The 21,169-nt window shown below is 44.1% G+C and overlaps 1 protein-coding gene across 1 annotated transcript in view; it reads left to right on the forward strand.

The window, feature by feature from the left end:
* syne2b (spectrin repeat containing, nuclear envelope 2b) overlaps positions 1-21,169 on the forward strand; it is a 258,903-nt gene that overhangs the window by 131,843 nt on the left and 105,891 nt on the right. Inside the window, exons 71-81 of the mRNA XM_061744277.1 lie at positions 244-429; positions 548-661; positions 1,660-1,812; positions 1,889-1,948; positions 2,308-2,433; positions 5,651-5,704; positions 7,281-7,442; positions 13,367-13,508; positions 13,686-13,888; positions 17,685-17,924; positions 18,111-18,263. Coding sequence (XP_061600261.1) covers positions 244-429; positions 548-661; positions 1,660-1,812; positions 1,889-1,948; positions 2,308-2,433; positions 5,651-5,704; positions 7,281-7,442; positions 13,367-13,508; positions 13,686-13,888; positions 17,685-17,924; positions 18,111-18,263 — 1,593 coding nt within the window. The remainder of the gene's footprint in view (positions 1-243; positions 430-547; positions 662-1,659; positions 1,813-1,888; positions 1,949-2,307; positions 2,434-5,650; positions 5,705-7,280; positions 7,443-13,366; positions 13,509-13,685; positions 13,889-17,684; positions 17,925-18,110; positions 18,264-21,169) is intronic.

Consider the following 21,169-nt stretch of genomic DNA (forward strand, 5'->3'; position numbering starts at 1 on the left):
AGAGAAAAAAACAAACAGACACGAGAACAATCAGAGATACAAACAGCAACCATTCCAGGTCCCTGAGACTGAATCAAAGCTAGACTACTGTGATTATCTGTCCCCCAACACTGCAGAGTGAGTGAGCAGGTGTATGTCTGTGTCCAAACGATGCTCTACCTGAACTGCAACTATAGTGGAGGAGGGAGGGCACAACGTGCTTTAAAACGGGTTTTAAAAAGAAATGGAAATCCTGTTGTGCAGATCGTGCTGGACGATGCGGCCCAGATCCAGACGTCTCTGCTGAACTTCAGCTCCGTCCTGAGGGAAATGTCCCAGGTGTGTGACGTCACAGCGCTGCAGCAGCAGCTGGACGATGCAGATCTTCAAGTGTCGACTGTTAAAGAGGCTTTTACGTCTCCGCTGGCTCAGCTGGAGCACGCTGCTGCTGTGAGTCCCACCTCCGGCCCTCCTTTGTAGCGGTCTCATATATGGCCTTATTTCTTTTTGTTGCACGCTTCAAATTCTGAGTTGGTTACGATGAACATCATGCTGTGCTTTTATTTAGGAGGTGGATGCTATTGAGAGGGAAGTGAGGCAGATGGAGAGTGATGTGGCCGACATCAAGACTTTACTCTCTTCTCCAGAGACGTTCCCCAGCCCCAGGGAGGACGGCCTCAAGGTGAGACCTGTTCAATGAGGCATTTCTAGTTTAAATGTCTCATTTTAGTAAAAAAAAACAAGACTCGTCACTGGAAAAACAACAATTTTTACCTGTTTCAAGTAGATTTTCACTTGAAATAAGTAGAAAAATCTGCCAGTGGAACAAGATTCTTTTGCACTGGCAGATTTTTCTACTTATTTCAAGTGAAAATTTACTTGAAACATGTGAAAAAATGGTCAAATAAGTTATTTTTCTGGTGTTATTTTTCTGGTGATGACTCTAAATGTTGAAATAGCAGTAAAACCACATTCATTGATGAAATGACATAAGGGATGGAAAGGGGGGATGATTTGTACCGTTTTTATTTCAGGGGGGGGGGATGCCATCCCCCCTCATCCCCCCTCATCCCCCCTCATCCCCCCTCATCCCCCCTCATCCCCCCTCAACTCCAGTTCTGGCAGTAGGGCATGCCCATATCCAAATTTCCTGAAATTTTCTAGTTATCATTACTGTTGACTAGGGCTGGACAAAAATATTGATATGACAATAAACCGCAATACTTTGTTGGCTATCTCGATATCGATATTCAGAATTGGAATATGTTGTTTTTTTGTTTGTTTAAAAAAAAAATCATGTTTCAGACAAATTGTAAACCTAGTGTGACTTTATTGTCTACATGGGCTTGAATAATAATGTTAATTTCAGATTATGTAAATAATATCAAAAACGTATGTAGTACCTTGTAACTTTAGCTTGTAAAGTTACAATAAAACGGCATGGATCATTTGAATTACATTGTTTTGACTCAGTTTGTCCCATGAATTATCACTTTAATCTAATGAAGGTGATTTTAAGTTTTCAGCGAACCGTGCTATATATCGCAAAATTTGGAAATCCCAATCTCGTATTGTGACTCTTGTATCGTGATGTGTACCGTATTGTGAGGTCCTTGGCAAAACCCACCAAAAGTGTTGAGCGTTTTCTGGCTTTATCACTGCTCTCTTCACGTGCTGCAGATGATCGAGCAGCGAATCCAGTCCATGAGGACAACGGTAGCCGAGATCCAGATCTGTAAGCCCGACCTGTGTCTCCCAGAGAAGGCTGAAGAGACTCTGAGCGTCTTTAGTGTGGTGGACCAGCTGCAGAACCTGCTGCTAGAACTGGAGAAGGTCAGTCCATCATCCACTCCACCAGTGTGTTTAAACGGAAGTTTTATCTGAACTCTGAGTGTCTTCCCTTCTGCAGAAAGTCCCTGCTCTGTTCATCCAGCTGCCTCCAACTCCACAGTCCACTGAGGACGCTCAGGTGAGTTTGGTCCAAGGTAAAAGTGCTTCAGAAGTTTAAGAAGTGTTCAATTAAGTGTTGTCTGTGTTTAAAGGGGACCTATTATGAGAAACAGGTTTTCTCTTGCTTTAACATATATAAAGTGGTCTCCCCTCAGCCTGACAACTCAGAGAAGGAGGAAAGCAACCAAATTCTGCAGTGTCTGCAAAGGCTTTCTATTCTATTTCTTTTTTAAGACCTATTTATGAATAAGAAAAAGTAATAAGATTTGCAGTCCGTCTTCAAGTAGAAGTCGCTGGCCCATTCTAGGTGGGATGGGTGGATATGACCAGGACGACCTGCAAACCCAAACCAAAAGTGTGCTTTGTTCTTTTTCCCAGAAGAGTGAGCAGGTCCGAGCTGCTGGTGAGGAGGACGTGCTGCAGAGATCAGGAGCAATGCTGCAGACAATGGAACCAACAACCTCGTCTGCACAGAGACGACCCGGCTCCGGTGGAAGCGCTCAGGTAAGAGGTGGAGGGAGCCGTTCACTCCTGATCCAAAAAATGGCTGCAACTAGTGGAGAAGACGGGATAACAGCTGATTATCAGTTTACATTTAATTTTAATTCTGAATGAAAGAGGAATTAAACTTCCCATGTAGATGCACTCAGTGGTCTGTAGTGTGATGATGTCAGATACAGCCGACTCAGCAGCTTAGAACCTCGACAGAATAGATACAGAAAAGTATCTACTCTGCACGTTAGACCCCTGGTGGAAAAGAACCAAACCGAGTGGAGGCGGGCTGAGTAGGTACTGGTGGAAAAGCAGGAAAAACAGGCAGCAGGAGCTGAGAGTGGAGGATGTCAGAGGAAGTTTGATGTGGTGGCTCTGGGAAGCTTTTCCTGGAAGCTCCACCAGAGGTAAAGAAGACCCAGAGCTGCTGCTGAACATCCTTCCTTCCTCTCATCTCTGTTCTGTTCCCCTCGGCCCACTCCTTTTCCCGCGGGGCTCATACAGATGAGACACGGATCAGATAGCAGAGCTTCACATCATAATATCAATATCACAGCTACAAATAAACCAGGCGAGACAGTTATGAGACTCATCTCTGACGTGGACGTTGATTGATTGAAATTCTTTATTCAGTCACATCACAGTACAAACATTAAATACAAACATTATCGAAAAATAGTGAGTGAAAAGGCAGAAGCATAGTGCTGATATTAATGCCTGTCCTACATACAAACCAGAAATATATATATATATAATAACATATTTACAAACATCACACAAATTATATGTTGACTCATGTATTGAGAAAAACCGTTGTACACAGACAGGGAGTAACTTTAATCTAACTTTATACATTATTTACATTATTTTATAATAAACCAAATCATAACATTTTATAACATGGGATTTTATAAACAATGGATTTGTATGTTCATAGTTTCCACCCTGTTAATAAAACGTATGGCTGGTTTTTGTAAGTGGACTATAGCAATGACTGTTGTCTTATACGTGGAGCCCCACACTCCCACACAATACCATATATAAGGTAGTATTAGTGAACAGTAAATTAAATGTAGTGCTACATGATTTAATATTGTCAGGGTTAGGTTTTTTAAGGACCCAAGTGCAGGAGACAGAGGGAGGCTGGAGGCAGGAGTTCTCAAAAACAAAGGGGTTTAATCCAAAAGGGCAAAAGCAAAGCGCTGCAGAGCAGGATAAAATACAAAAACCAGGCACAGGAACAAAAACACGAGGAGACATGGAGGAGAGAACAGTACGGAGACACGGGAGACGGGGGACACGGGTCCTCGGAGCCGGCTGAGGGGGGGCGATGCGTCGAGGACCACCGCTGGAGCAGGAACAGGCTGGGGCTGGCGCTGACGCCGTCGCTTCCCCTGGGGCTGAGAACCCCCGGGCCCGCCTCGAGCCAGGCGTGTTCCCCAGAAGGGGGAAACAGGCTGGGATGCGTCCAGGACCACCTCGGGAACAGGAAGAGGTGCGTCCAGGGCCCCCACCGGAACAGGCTGGGGCTGGGGCTGGGGCTGGCGCTGACGCCGTCGCTTCCCCTGGGCCTGCAGGCTCCTGGGCCCACCCAGAGCCAGGCGTGTTCCCCAAAAGGGGTCCCAATACTCGCGCAAAAAGTCCATAAAGGTGAGGTAGTCTCCCGCTGGGTCCATATGGTCGGTCCGTTCTGTCAGGGTTAGGTTTTTTAAGGACCCAAGTGCAGGAGACAGAGGGAGGCTGGAGGCAGGAGTTCTCAAAAACAAAGGGGGTTTAATCCAAAAGGGCAAAAGCAAAGCGCTGCAGAGCAGGATAAAATACAAAAACCAGGCACAGGCACAGGAACAAAAACACGAGGAGACATGGAGGAGAGAACAGTACGGACCGACAGGGAACCAAGGAATGACAAGACAAGATATACTGAGGGGATAACGAGACAAGACGAGACACAGGTGCGGACACAATCAGGGCAGATGGGACACAGGCGGGGCAAGACAGAACTGAAACTAAAACTGGGAGGAAGTGTCAAAACCCTGACAAATATATTTCTGGACTTATACAGGATTGCTATTGACTTTGACTTTGGATCACTCTTCTTTTCCCTGCTGGTGTTTATTCCTCCACCTACTAACTTCTTATCACATCACCTTGTGACCTCAATTACTCCACTAATTATTATTTCTTTACTTTTAAATGTCATTTCTTTCTTCCACTTCCCCGCTGCAGCGCAGCAGTGTCTTTGTGCACTAGAGGGCAGTATCCACCAGCTTTAACACTGAGGAGTCACAGTTGAATGAATTACAATACCTTAAATATTAACACAAAGAAAGAACAAAAGAAAGTATTTTAGGCAAGGCACGTTTATCTGTACAGCACAATTCAACACAAAGTCATTCAATGTGCTTTACATCAACATTAACCCTTGTGCTGTCTTCAGGTCAAGGAAGGAGGAAGGGAAGAAGGAAGGGAGGAAAGAAGGAAGGAAGGAAGGAAGGAAATAATGTACGAGGGGAGAAAAGAAGGAAGGAAGGGAGGAAAGAAGGAAGGAAGGGAAAAAATGAAGGAAGGAAAGAAGGAAGGGAAAAAAGAATGAAGGAAGGAAAGGAGAAAACAAGGAAAGAAGGAAGGAAGGAAGGAAGGAAGGAAGGAAGGAAGGAAGGAAGGAAGGAAGGAAGGAAGGAAGGAAGGAAGGAAGGAAGGGAGAAAAGAAAGAAGGAAGGAAAGGAATAAAGAAGAAAGGAAGGGAGAAAAGAGGAAGGGAGAAGGAAGGAGAGAGCAGGAGGAAAGAAGGAACAGGAGAATTAGGTCATTTTGACCCGTACAAGGGTTAAAAGCGGCAAGAGACAATTAAACAGTAAATAACAAAACAAATGATAAGAAAATAGGTAAAAAATTAAAAAGCACAAGTTGTTAAAGAGTAAGGGCAGTAGATCCAGCAGGGACATCTCATTCTTACAATGGCAAGAATTACGTTTCTATACGGTAAAAACGTACAAAGACTGGGTCAAATACAGGATTACAAAAGTAATCTGTAAGAATTCGTGCGGTGAATTAAACCAATTTGACAATTCTACGTCACAATGCCTGCATTCAGGGCTTATCCATCACTTAAGTTAAAAGTATTTAATTTAGTACACCTAAATAACAAATACAGTGAAATAAAATGGTGATAATTGTAAGCAGTGAAGTTGAGAGCAGTCACCAGCATCCGTGTGTCTGTTGGTGTTAGGTGGTCGTCTCAGACGGAGCTGCAGAGGCTGCACACACGGCAGAGGACCACCAGGTAATAACTCACCGCTGAGACAAATCACACACACATCACTGGAAATGTTCATTAGTAGTTATTTCAATAGTTTTCTGAAGAATGACTCATATTTGATTTGATTTGATTTATTTTATTTTTGTACATGTAAAAAAAAAAAGAAACAACACACAACAAGTTTAAGAAAATAAAACAACAAAACAAAGAATTTCATCCTTTAAAACTTGCTATCTTGATTTACATGTGCCAAAAAAGGAGTAGGAAGGTCCCACCCCCATTCACTGATCATTTAACCTGTATTTATAAATATTCACACACTGTACTCACACTGCTAAATGACAGTGTTATGATTATTATTATTATTATTATTATTAGTATACTGTAATTATACTCACACACATACTTATACATGCATACATACATACACATAGTTGAATATTTCTATATATTTGTACCACATGCCCATATAAATATTTATATAAATATACTTATTTACACTATACTGTATCTGCTCTATATCTATATATACTTACCATATATGTATATATATATATATATACATACTTACCATACCATTCATGCAGGTGTTTCTTGTAATGTAATTTAATTTTGCTCATGAAAGGTCCAGATGGCCAGGATTTGTTTTTGTGTTTTTTTAAAGACATACTGTACATCTTCAGCTGAAACAAATAACCTTTTTAAGGGTTTTATAAAAAGTAAAACCCTTAAGAGCCATTTGTTTCCCGGTGCAGCTGGCTAATAACGTAACAGAGACGTAACATCATTTCCTCCTAATGAAACCCCCCCAAGGATGTGGGAATGATGTTAATATCTTGTCATAACACTGAAAGGTAGATGTACGGTGGCCGACAAGGGCCAAACGCACTGCAACGGCCTAATGCGTCTCAGTTAAGGAAAACGGCTTCAAGTACAGAAACGATTCAAATTCACAAACTCAAAACGGAGGTACAAAAAGAGGAACGTACTGCAAAAAACAAAGACAAATGCAGCATCATCAAACACTGCAAATAGAGAAACGATGCAAAGCACAAAACGATATAAAACAAGAAACCATCTTCAAAAGAAAAACACTTCATAACCGGTCACTACAACAGGAAGTGCTCCAAACCTACAGGGGGCGCTCTCAGCGTAACAGCTCAATGGACAGACACACGGGATGCAGAGAGAGACCGAACAGCTGACTGTAACGTTAAAATATAATAAAGAAACGTCTCGCAATATGCAGCATTGTACAGTGATATAAACATTGTATATAAATATAGTCAGATTTTCTTTTGAAGATGGTTTCTGGTTTTATATCGTTTTGTGCTTTGCATCGTTTCTCTATTTGCAGCACGTTTGATGATGCTGCATTTGTCTTTGTTTTTTGCAGCACGTTTTTTCATTTGCACCACGTTCCTCTTTTTGTACCTCGTTTTGAGTTTGTGAATTTGAATCGTTTCTGTACTTGAAGCCGTTTTCCTTAACGGAGACGCATTAGGCCGTTGCAATGCGTTTGGCCCATGTGGGCCACCGTACGGACGTCCACAGTAACTGCCTGATCACTGATCCTCTAACCCTGCTCATGTTTCTTCAGGATGTTGACAACTCCACTGACACCGTAGAAGCAAGTTCATCTGAAGCTTTATCAAACCCTCTGGGCACGGTCACAACCCAGTCCCCGTCCGGTAGCGTGGTAACCCCCGCACCGGCCGTAACCGCCCCCCAGCACTCTAGGGGGCCGCACAGATGCGTCGTTTCCTAGACTGTTACACCAAAGCTTGGACCTGCTGTTAACATCTCCAAACAGCCAAGAAAGTCGAAAATTTTACTGCTTCTTATAGAAATTGTAATTGTTTCCTTTTTTTTTTCTTAAACCAGCTCTAGAACTTCCACCATATTCCTCTAAGTTCATCCTAAAACATTAAAACTTAATGTTAAAACTCCCTCAAATGAAGTAAATCTTTGCATGCTCTTCCTCGTCAACCACATTAAGCATCAGTTGGACTCTTGAATTTTTCTAGAACTTTTCGTCTAACAAACTTCACACCTTGTCCCCTAGATTGCGAGGCATGCTGTTTGATTTTCAAGATCGAGAGAATCCTGCCTGAACTTTGAGTTTAGAAATACCAATAGAGGGTCTGCATTGACGTCACTTCCCCACTGGACCAGTCCCCTTACTCACACTGAGTAGCAAAACATCAGCAAAAACAGCTGCAACTAGTGGAGAAGACGGGATAACAGACGATTATCGGCTTAAATTAAAGACAGTTGGACTTGACAGTGACCCGTACAGTTACCAAGAACCAGTGGTCCATGGACATTAATATTTGGTACAGTTACCCCAAGAACCAGTGGTCCATGGACATTAATATTTGGTACAGTTACCCCAAGAACCAGTGGTCCATGGACATTAATATTTGGTACAGTTACCCCAAGAACCAGTGGTCCATGGACATTAATATTTGGTACAGTTACCAAGAACCAGTGGTCCATGGACATTAATATTTGGTACAGTTACCAAGAACCAGTGGTCCATGGACATTAATATTTGTCCACGAATCCAGTTTCCTGATATTTATATGTACTTAATTTCTACACCGGGGAAATACACGAAGCAAAGCTTGAAGGCTTACAAAAGTCTTGACGCTTGGTCCGACTTCAAGGCAGGATTTGTTGTAGAAATTAAAGTGATGAGGACACCGAACTTTATGATTTGACCGTTTAACGTTAGCTACCCAAAAATCCAACATCTATTTCATCTGTTCATACATTCATTGATCACTAGAATTGTAAACCATATAGAGTCCTCCAGCTTTGTCAACCAAAGCCCAGAACCTCTCTGTTAGGAGACCCAAACCTAGAACCTGGAATACCTGCTCTAAAAGCGTTGATTTTAACGCCTCCATCAGATTCTTTGGTCTTCACCGGAACTTGCTTCTGTATTTTTCTCTGAAACATTTTTTTTTCAATGACCAAAATCCAGGCTGTTTTCAAAGACTTCATTCTACCAACCGCTGCAGCATGCGTGACATACAGTACGACTGTGTGCTGCTCCGAACCAAATTCACCAAATTCTTTGTTTTTTGGGGGAAATTGTTAGCAGCAAATATTTTTCAAATCAGAGCAGCTTTTTTGCCGAATGGCTGCAAGACTGCCCCAACCATCGTTCTAGAAGCAATTCAAGAGCTCCTTTTTTATATATTAGCACACAATCCAGATTTGTGGTGTGTCATTTAACATTGTCAGTGCATTTACATGGCAGGAAGGTGCAGGGATTGACTTCTAGGGCTGGAGAGCTTTGGTCGTTTGTTTACATTGAAGTAGACGGGATAAAGAAAGCACGTGTGCCAAAGATGATCTTTTCTTACTGTGAGTTTTACATGAAGGATTGACGAACTGACTAAAGATGAGTCTGCTCACCGACACCGATGAGACGCGGTTGAAAAAACGTGGCACCAGATGTGCTACGTTTGTGGATGAATGGATCCTAAACCTGAACGTACACCGATGGAACTCCGCACGTGGATGGATGGTTTTTATCGCAGGGTGTAATAATAGAAATATATTTGTGAGCCATGTTTTATAATGTATCATAAAGAGCCTGTTGATTCTTAAAAAATAAACCATCTGATGGTTGTTATTTTCATTTACTATCTGCGCTCATTTGCCAGCAAATACAGAGCATGTCTTTTAAATTATTAAACGTTTGCCTGGTCATCTATCATAGTTGCATTTCCCACATGTAAAGCTGAACATATACGTAATAAAGTGTAGTATGATGTTTACAGACTTCATTCAGTATTTATAACTTAAGTTAATTCCTGCTTTGCTATAAGTTTTTTTTTCACTCTGGAATACAGCTTTTCCACTTTAGAAAACTCAGATTATTGGCCATGAAAATGCACTGGTTTGACCTGATTAGTGCTTAACACACTGCTGTTGACAAGTGAAAAGACACAGCTCCCAAACGTGGTTGATACGAGTTAAAGCATGAATGAATCGCAAAGTCATTGAAAAAAAAATGTTTTGCCATAATCTGGCTATTATATTTGAAAAGCCAGTAACATTATAACATTGCCGCTTTTGAAGATGTAAGGTTTTCACTTGAAAGCAGCAGAGACATCTGTCATCACCTGGCATGTGCTGTATTACTCTGTTTCTCATGTTGTGTGTGCGTCACCCAACCAAGAACACAAGAACCAATAAACCCAGATCAGTGAAGTGTTCTCTGTCTCCTTTCATTAGTCACAAGCTCATGAAGACACAGAAGGTTGGGGGAGGGAGGGTGGAGAGCTCCACTCCACACACTCAAACACACACCTGTTACATCCAACTCAGGCTCAAACACACACCTGTTACATCCAACTCAGGTTCAAACACACACCTGTTACATCCAACTCAGGTTCAAACACACACCTGTTACATCCACCTCAGGCTCAAACACACACCTGTTACATCCTCTTCACTCAGATTCAAACACACACCTGTTACATCCACCTCAGGCTCAAACACACACCTGTTACATCCTCTTCACTCAGGTTCAAACACACCTGTTACATCCACCTCAGGTTCAAACACACACCTGTTACATCCTCTTCACTCAGGTTCAAACACACCTGTTACATCCACCTCAGGTTCAAACACACACCTGTTACATCCACCTCAGGTTCAAACACACACCTGTTACATCCACCTCAGGTTCAAACACACACCTGTTACATCCAACTCAGGTTCAAACACACACCTGTTACATCCACCTCAGGTTCAAACACACACCTGTTACGTCCAACTCAGGTTCAAACACACACCTGTTACATCCAACTCAGGTTCAAACACACACCTGTTACATCCAACTCAGGTTCAAACACACACCTGTTACATCCACCTCAGGCTCAAACACACACCTGTTACATCCTCTTCACTCAGGTTCAAACACACCTGTTACATCCACCTCAGGTTCAAACACACACCTGTTACATCCACCTCAGGTTCAAACACACACCTGTTACATCCAACTCAGGTTCAAACACACACCTGTTACATCCAACTCAGGTTCAAACACACACCTGTTACATCCACCTCAGGTTCAAACACACACCTGTTACGTCCAACTCAGGTTCAAACACACACCTGTTACATCCAACTCAGGTTCAAACACACACCTGTTACATCCACCTCAGGTTCAAACACACACCTGTTACGTCCAACTCAGGTTCAAACACACACCTGTTACATCAAACTCATACAAGCTCAAATACACACGTTACATCCAATCATTCACGCTCAAACACACACCTGTCACATCCTCTTCAATCAGGCACAAACACACACCTGTTACATCCTCTTCAATCAGGCACAAACACACACCTGTTACATGCAGCTCATTCAGAATAAAACACAACTGTTACAACTACCTTAACAGGCTTAAACACACACCTGTCACATCCTTTTCAATCACGCTCAAACACACACCTGTTACATCCAACTCATTCAGAATAAAACACACACCTGTTACATCCAACTCATTCAGAATAAAACACACACCTGTTACATCCAACTCATACAAGCTCAAACACACAACTGTTACATCCTCTTCATTCAGGCTCAAACACACACATGTTACATCCTCTTCATTTAGGCTCAAACACACACCTGTTACATCCAGCTCATTCGGAATAATACACGCACACCTGTTACATCCTCTTCACTCAAGTTCAAACACAAACTTGTTACATCCAACTCAGGTTCAAACACACACCTGTTACATCCAACTCAAGCTCAAACACACACCTGTTACATCCAGCTCATACAAGCTCAAACACACAACTGTTACATCCAATCATTCACGCTCAAACACACACCTGTTACATCCTCTTCAATCAGGCACAAACACACACCTGTTACATCCAACTCATTCGGAATAATACACACACCTGTTACATCCAACTCAGGCTCAAACACACACCTGTTACATCCTCTTCAATCAGGCACAAACACACACCTGTTACATCCAGCTCATTCAGAATAAAACACACACCCGTTACATCCTCTTCCTTCAGGTACAAACACACACCTGTTACATCCAACTCATTCAGGCACAAACACACACCTGTTGCATCCAGCTCATTCAAAATAAAACACACACCTGTTACATCTACCTTGTCTGTACACATATTTGCATCTACTGTCCCATGGTACAAATTACAGAACAGATAAGAAACATCAAACATTATTCAAGGATTTTATCAAACATCAACCATCAAACATTATTCAAGGACACACACACACACACACACACACACACACACACACACACCTTCTCAGCCCCGTGGGGATCCCCATGAAAGTGACTGAAGGAAAAAGTAATATTCAGTGGGTGCATTGTTGTAAGAGTTTTAAATGTTGTTTTTTTTATATTAGCTTTAAAGGCACAAAGCAAGTCACAGGTTTCTTTGTTCACCTTAACCCATTCAGTTCAAGTGCTTCATCTAGAGATACAACCACAAATCTGAAGGCTCTATGGATAACTACCTAAAGTTAAAAAGACTGATGCATTGTCTTTTAACAATTTGCAGTAGTTTGTTGATTTGTACAGTGCTGTTGCAAGTGTGCATGCCTCCCTGAATGTTGATGATGTTTTTAATGTGCCGTCTGTGTCTGTCTGTCTGTCTGTCTGTCTGTAAAGTAAACCTTGAACCTTGAACCTTGAACTACTTTGTAAACTTCCTTGTAAGACGGGATGAAGTGATGACCCAGCGAGCTGTGGGATATTTAAAACAGGTCTGGTTGCCTGCGTTGTTTTGTCAGTAGTCCCTTTGAAGACACATGCAAAGAGCTCGGTCTGGAGGGAATCAAGATGTGTTGCAGCGTGAACATGCTCATACTTCAGCTGAAAATGAAAGGACAGGCTGAACTGTTACTGGAGAAGACAAATGAGCTGAACGGGACGCTAACATTGAGCTCACTGCAAATCCAGTAAAACAAGAACAACTGAACAGCAAAAGACACTTTATCACATTTGTTCTGGCTCTGCCCAAAATTAACAGAGTTTTTGGAACCTTAATTCAAGTTCTTTTCTGAACTGCTAGGAATACCCATAGAACCTATACTTAAAACAAGACTCATCACTGGAAAAAACAACAATTTTCACCTGTTTCAAGTAGATTTTCACTTAAAATAAGTAGAAAAATCTGCCAGTGAAACAAGATTTATTTGCTTGTAACAAGAAGATAAATCTTGTCCCACTGGCAGATTTTCCTACTTATTTCAAGTGAAAATTGTCACATTTTTCTGGTGTTATTTTTCTGGTGATGACTCTAAATGTTGAAATAGCAGTAAAACCACATTCATTGATGAAATGACATAAAGGATGGAAAGGAGGGATGGCAGTTTTGCAGGGGGGATGATTTGGACCGTTTTTATTTCGGGGGGAGATGCCGTCCCCTCATAGAGGCTGATCCAGAAACATGGCAGGGTTTTTACTTTATGGCACTTGGATTAAACACCTCTGGTTGAAATGTATTGAAATGCATGTCAAATTGTATCTTGTATGATTTTAAAAAAACGAATAAAAATACTTTGAACTAAAAAAAAAGACACAAGCAACTTGAAACAGCCTGGCCAGTTTGAGGAGGAAAGGTGTTCAGTGTTTGTCCTGTGTGTTTGCTGCTGACGCTGCAGAGCGTCTCAGCTCCGCCCCTGCTGCCCTGCGGCCTCCACTTTCTGTCTGTCCCCGTCACCGGAGTCCTGCTGTCCTGCTGCCGCTCCAGGAAGTGTTTTTACCACCTGTGGGTGGAGCAGAGAAAACAACACGGCAGTGAGAGTGAGACACAGCAGAGAGGGAGATAATGACACAGAGTGACTGCAAGTGTGAGACGTAGCTCAGGAATATTTGTTTAAATCAGCATTCGAGGTGCAGCCTTGTCAGGCAGAGTTCCAGAGCTGCACCCGGGCTCCGTCCCTGCTCTTCTACCTGTCACTCCGGAGTGGAGACGTTGAGCCGGGTGTGTTGTGTTTGTGTCCCAGGGATCCGAGGAGGAGCCCCGGCCCGGGCCCGGCCCTCATGAAGCTTCCGCCCATGCGTGTTTGGAAAAGGTGGGCCGGCTGGAGCTGTGGCTGCTGAGAGCCCGGGGGCAGCAGGAAGGAGCCGGCTGCTCGGCAGCCATGCAGGACAGTGTGGAGCAGCAGCTGCTCACCTGCCAGGTAGGCTCCGCCCACCAGCTGGAAAATATACACTTACCTTCAGACTGGGCTGAATGAGTGCGTTAACGTGGGAAGTTTAATTCCTCTTTAATTCAGAATTAACATTAAATCCGATTTAAAATGAGTAAAAATGACCATGTAAACACCTAATTCTGAATGAAAATGGCCATTCAGAATTAGACTTAATTCCAAAGTAAGTGGCTGGTTTATTCTGATTTTACATCCAAATAGAATAATTCCGCGATCATGTACAGGACTGTCTCAGAAAATTAGAATATTGTGATAAAGTTCTTTATTTTTTGTAATGCAATTAAAAAAAAAAAAAAAATGTCATACATTCTGGATTCATTACAAATCAACTGAAATATTGCAATCCTTTAATTATTTTAATATTGTTGATTATGGTTTACAGTTTAAGATTAAGATTCCCAGAATATTCTAATTTTTTGAGATAGGATATTTGAGTTTTCTTAAGCTGTAAGCCATGATCAGCAATATTAAAATAATAAAAGGCTTGCAATATTTCAGTTGATTTGTAATGAATCCAGAATGTATGACATTTTTGCATTACAGAAAATAAAGGACTTTATCACAATATTGTAATTTTCTGAGACAGTCCTGTATATGCAAATTATTTCCAAGTCCTCTCTGTTTATTTCAGATCTTGCAACATCAGCTAGGAAACGTAGCCACTGTGGTTCGAGTTTCCCGCTCGCGTTGGTTTAATCCAGTCTCATATCCTCTAAGACGTCATGCTGGATACGTCTGGCCGTAAACAGGGACGGATCCAACGTCAGTCGCACATTTTCACTTATCTAGCGAGTCTGGAAATACACACAGACTGGATTTCATTTCATTTCTTTTAATAATGGTGACGGTGTCCCCAGTGAACCCCAACATTCATTTAAAATCAGTCCTGCAGCCTAGCTCTTAATTTAACCCTAGAAAACCCTGACATACTAAATAAAACACAGTATATATTTATCTATGTCTATTTTTAAGAAAATCTAAAATATTAAGTCACTATTTCAGCTGTGGAAATGCAATATTCCTAGTATTTTCCTCCCTTAACTTGACAGTGTAACTTGAGCCTGCATTAAAGTTTCAAAGGTTAACCCACTCCCACAACATTTGAATGAGGCTTTATGACCAGGCAAACGGCCGCTGATGGCTGGGCGGTCCCAAAGGAAGTGAAGAGCAGAGAAACTTTAGAGTAAATACAAAAGTAAAAGCTAAATTAAACAGAGGCGTGTTTAGCTCGTCCTCAGTTCAACCTTCAAAAAGCAACACTTGAGCAGCTACTTCAAATAATAAAGGCAAGGCAAGATTATTTATATAGCACAATTCAACACAAGGTAATTCAAAGTGCTTTACATCAACATTAAAAGCAGCAAGACACAATTAAACAGTAAATAACAAATAAAATGAAATAAAATGATAAGAAAAGAGGTAAAACTATAAAAGGCACAAGTTGTTATAAAGTAAGAGCAGTAGAGTACAGCAGGTTCATCTCATTCTTACAATGGCAAGAATTATGTTTCTATACGGTCAAAACGTACAAAGACAAAGTTCAAATACAGTGTTACAAAGTAATCTGTGCCGATTCGTGTGATGAATTAAACCAATTTGACAATTCTACGTCACAACGCCTGCATTCAGGGCTTATCCATCACTAGTGTAACTTTGCGCTTTTTTCAAAAATCATAAGTATTTCATTTAAGAGTACGCTAATAAAGGGCCGGGGGTCATTTTTAAAGTTTGTTTGATTAAATAAACTTAAAAAATGATTCCAGTGGTGCAGCTGGTAGAGCAGCCATCTCACAGCTAGAAGGTCCTGGGTTCAATTCTCGCCAGGGACGCTGAGTTCCCCCAAGACTTCAGCACCCACACCCTGGGTGGGGTTGGAGAAAGGGCCTTTCTTTGAGGAGTTTGCATGTTCTCCCCGTGTTCCCTTGGGTAGCTAATGTGAACTACCCTCACAAAAACATGCAGCAGTCCTGGGCTCTACTGCCCCCTCTGGCCAACCGGGGAACAGATGGGGTGGGGAGGATCCGGCTGGAATAACGTGATCCTTCCACGCGCTACGTCTGGCCAGAGAAGCCCCACCCTGTCTGGTGAAAAGATGCTGCTCACTCCTCAGGTTAAGGAGGAGACCTGCAGGAACTCCCGGGGTTGGTAGAGGATGGAAATGCACAGGACTGACTTAGGTAGGAGCACTGGGTGATAAAACTGGCACAATATCAGGGATAAAAATTACTTAAAAAAAAAAAAAAAGATTCCAGTGTTCTGAAAATGATGTCACTATTTTATGTAGGACAAACACAATACATCACATGTTGTTTTTGTGACCTAGCCTAAGCAGGTACATTTTAAAAAGAGGGGTCAGGGGCAAATTATCAATTATCACAAGGGGCAACATTTCATCCAAGCAAAAAATAAAAAAAAGTTTCTCAAAACCATCCATCCACCATTCTCCACCGCTTATCCGGAACCGAGTCGCAGGGGCAACAGCCTCAACAGAGATGCCCAGACTTCCTTCTGCCCAGACACTTCCTCCATCTCTTCCTCCAGCTCTTCCTCCATCTCTTCCTCCAGCTCTTCCTCCAGTTCTTCCTCCAGCTCTTCCTCCATCTCTTCCTCCAGCTCTTCCTCCATCTCTTCCTCCAGCTCTTCCTCCAGTTCTTCCTCCATCTCTTCCTCCAGCTCTTCCTTCAGGTCTTCCTCCAGCTCTTCCTCCATCTCTTCCTCCAGACACTTCCTCCAACTCTTCCGAGGGGAGTCCGAGACGTTCCCAGGCCAGCCGAGAGACATAGTCTCTCCAGTGTGTCCTGGGTCTTCCCCGGGGTCTCCTCCTGGAGGGACATGCCTGGAACACCTCCCTAGGGAGGAGGGACATGCCTGGAACACCTCCCTAGGGAGGAGGGACATGCCTGGAACACCTCCCTAGGGAGGAGGGACATGCCTGGAACACCTCCCTAGGGAGGAGGGACATGCCTGGAACACCTCCCTAGGGAGGAGGGACATGCCTGGAACACCTCCCAAGGGAGGATCCAGGAGGATCCGGTACAGATGTCCAAGCCACCTCAGCTGACTCCTCTCAATGTGAAGGAGCAGCGGTTCGACTCCGAGCTCCTCCCGGGTGACCGAACTCCTCACCCTATCTCTAAGGGAGCGTCCAGCCACCCTGCGGAGGAAACTCATCTCTAAGGGAGCGTCCAGCCACCCTGCGGAGGAAACTCATCTCTAAGGGAGCGTCCAGCCACCCTGCGGAGGAAACTCATCTCGGCCGCTTGTATCCGCGATCTTGTCCTTTCGGTCACTACCCAGGTTCATGACCATAGGTGAGGGTAGGGGCGTAGATTGACCGGTAAATCGAGAGCTTCTTCTTTCGACTCAGCTCCCTCTTCACCACGAAACCATTAAAACCAAAGTGGGATAATTGAATGAACTGGTGTTAGCGAAGTCCTAAAAGTATTATGCAGTATTGCAGTATACAATGCAGTACCCCCCCCCCCTTTGTTTTACAAATGAACGTAACTGAATAGAGAATATTGTCTTTCACATCATCTTTCTACCTACTAGTAGTACTCAACACATGCATGTCCTTCACATAGCAGATGTTACAGCTGCATCACACCGAAATGTAAAACCTACATGGCTCAAGGGCACAACTGGCACATTAGTATCAATCTCAAATGCTTTATTATTCCATGCTCTGTATGCATTCAATACAATATCACATCATTTTATGCAAATTCAAGGTTAAACAAACCAATGTCATTGTGATGGTGTTTAGGAGATGCTTTCGGAGATTGAGGAAAAGGTTGCCAGCCTGTCAGCACTGGACCCTGCTGTCGATCAACAGCAGCCAAATGAAACAGGAGCTGCTGAATCCCAGAGGGAGACGGCCGAGGTTCTCGCCTCCAAACTGGAGAGCCTGAAAGCCAACTTGGTCTCCTTCCAGCAGCTGCTGAAGGACAAACACGGCGAGGAGAGGATGGTCAGCGGGCTGGAGACGCTGGAACAGATCCCAACAGTCAGTGATATTAATGCTTTAAAAAAGCAGCTAAATGTCTTCATGAAGTTTTCCCCCAGTTTGGATGTGGCACCTTTATCTCCCTTTTTTGTCCCTAATAAAGTTTTAATAACTTTATCCAATCTTATTATGATTTCAGAATTCATGATGTGAAATGTTGCAATAGTTTTTGTTTGTATCTTACAGGGTTTAGCAGAACTGTCCGCTTCTGAGCTGGCGCATGACCTTGAGCCTACGCGGGACCGCGAGCCCATGTTGAAGCGAAGCAGGAGCGTTCAGGAGCTCTTCTCTTCACCACGAAACCAACTCCGCAGACAAAGTAGCCTGAAACACCAGAAGGTACCAGGGCCTGTCCTCTGCGCAGTCCAACTATCGTGGAAACGTTTGTTGACTGCTTTCTTTCAAATTAATTTAACCTCCCCAGTAACCATGGGATGTCAGAGCAAGTAGACATCTTGACAAGAGAGGAAGTATTTTAGTTAGCGAATAGTTTAGCTACAGTACGTAGTTGCTTTTATTTTCCCATTGTTTTTCCAACTTTTACAAGGCATTTAAAAAGCAACTGAAAATAAATCTAATGTATTGTAACAATCCAGGGCAGCACGGTGGCTTGGTGGTTAGCCCTGTTGCCTCACAGCGAGAAGGTTCCCGGTTCCACTCCCTGGCCAGGCGGGAGTCTTTGTGTGGAGTTTGCATGTTCTCCCCGTGCTTGCGTGGGTTTCCTCCGGGTACTCCGGTTTCCTCCCACAGTCCAAAAACATGCATACTAGGTTAAGTGATGATTCTAAATTGCCCGTAGGTGTGAGTGTGAGTGTGTCTGGTTGTTTGCATATGTGGCCCTGCGATGGACTGGCGACCTGTCCAGGTGGACCCCTGCCTGTCACCTGAAAATGAGCTGGGATCCAGCAGCAGACCCCCGTGACCCTGCAAAGGATAAAGCGGGTATAGATAATGGATGGATGGATGGATGTAACAACCCAGAAGAAAGTTAAGGCATGCAGTTGGCCTGTTCTGCTCCTCTCTCTGTCAATCACCGGTCGCCACGGTGGGGCGTGCCTGTGCTGGAGACTTCTCCTATGTTCCTGTAACAGTTGAAGGAGTGCGCTGTTGGATACGGGGGCTTCAGTGACTGGTTAGGCCTGATGTGGTTCCAGAGGGGACTTTGCTTGTGCCCACTCTGGTATGGCTGTGCACAGTCACAGGGGAGCTGGCCCCTATGAAAGGCCGGAATGGGTTGACTATGACTGTAGGGGGTGAAACGTTTATGTGCCACAGCCTGGATAGCTACAATGCAGGACCCGTGTATCCCAGGCTTAGATTTTTTACAGGCTGCAGGTTGTCAGTTTGACCTGTTAAAAGGAACTGTGAGCTTTTATGAGGGCCCAGATGTCACCTTGTTCCCTAAGATTAGTCTAGATGGGCACCTTGAGGTGGGTAACAGCTAGTGCAGCAGGGACTGTGATCCACCCACTCCCCATGCTCTCCCCTCCTGGGTCCCATCCACTGAGCAACAGTGGCAATGCCACCATGAACGGAGATCTGTGTGCGCCCCTTGTGGCCCCCGGTTGGGCGAGGAGAGAGTGGTGGCTGTGGTGAGAGAGATATGGAAGAAAAACTATAGCAGCCTCAAGCCGCAGCAGCAGGAACAGTTGTGGCAGTGGCTGCTTGAGTTTCAGGACTGTTTTGCCATGAGTGATGAGGAGGTGGGTAGGACTCATCTGGTGCAGCATGATATCAACACGGGCGACGCGCAGCCTATCATAGGCTGCCAACATCGCCTCCCTCTGGCTCGTGAGCAGGCATGTGACCAAGATGTGACCGAGATGCTGGAGGTGGACCTCATTGACTACGTTTACATGCAGTCAAAATTCGGGTTATTGCTAATATTCTGGTTACTGAAACATTTGGAATATTCTGTTTACATGCGTGAGCAAAAATCCCTGGAATAAGAGCAAATTCGGGTTATTCAAAGGGGTTATGGGTGTTTACATGGCTGTCCAAATTCAGGTTATTGCTAATATTCCGGTTTTAAAAGAAAAAAGGACTCATACCCCCTTCTAGGGTTGGACGATGTGACCTCAACTCAATGTCATGATAAATTGGGCGTTTTACCTCAATAACGATAAATGCACAATATATCTCAGGATCCTCCTGGTTCTCATCCTTGGACCTACATGGCGGGTATTATCAGGTGCCCCTCGTCCCTGAGGCCAGACCTAAAACAGCATTCTGCAATGGGAGGGGCTTATGGCAGTTCAAGGTCCTTTGCTTTGGACTTTGCAATGTTCCTGCCACCTTTTCCAGGCTGATGGACAGGGTAGTGGCTGGGGCGCCTCATCAGCAGTGCTTAGTCTATCCTGATGACATCGTTGTGCACGGCAGAACCTTCAAAGCTGCCCTTTGCGGCCAGTGCTGTCGAGAATCAGAGCTGCTGGCCGGAAGCTGCATCCAGACAAGTGCCACTTCATGCAGCGGGAGGCATCGGCACGATGAAGGACAAGATGCAGGCTGTTACTGACTGGCCCACTCCCACACATCATGACAGGAGGCGTTTAGTAGCCTTCAGCATGCTCTGAGCGAAGCTACGGTGCTGGCTCTAGCTGACCCATCCTTACCTCTTATCTTGGACACAGATGCGAGCAGTGTGGGTGTGTGTGGGGGTTGCTGTCACAGGTGGGCAGGTAGCCGCTTATTTCAGCTGGGCATTCAAGAAGCATAAGGGGTATTATTGCGTCACCGCCGAGAGTTATTGGCAGTGGTGCTGTCAATCAGGCACTTCAAATGTTACCTGTGTGGTTACCTGATCACTCGGCTCTGCAGTGGCTCATGCATGACGTTCAAGGAGCCAGAAGGGCAGGTGGCCAGGTGGATTGAGGCACTCCAGCCCTTCAACATTAAGGTGGAGCATAGGGCTGGGGCACGTCATGCTAATGCAGTTGCTCTCTCACGCCGACCATGGGCAACAGATAGGTGCCGGATTTGTGAGAAGAAAGAGATCTCAGAGAGGAGGAAACTGGGACCATTGTGCAGCCAGGGGATGTGGTGATGTGCCAGGCGCTGCAGGCTGATGACATGACAGAGTGGAAACAGGAGCAAGATGTTGACCTGCAGCCTGTTCGGCAGTGGGTTGTGACATAACACCGGCCGCTATTGGGACGAGATGGCAGCACTCTCCACCACACCCAAGGGACTTTGGTCCAATTTTGATGCCCTGTGGCTAGAACAAGGCGTCCTGCAGTTGGCCT

This window comes from Cololabis saira, chromosome 16, assembly GCF_033807715.1.
Source record: "Cololabis saira isolate AMF1-May2022 chromosome 16, fColSai1.1, whole genome shotgun sequence".
Classification (NCBI taxonomy): Eukaryota; Metazoa; Chordata; class Actinopteri; order Beloniformes; family Belonidae; genus Cololabis; species Cololabis saira.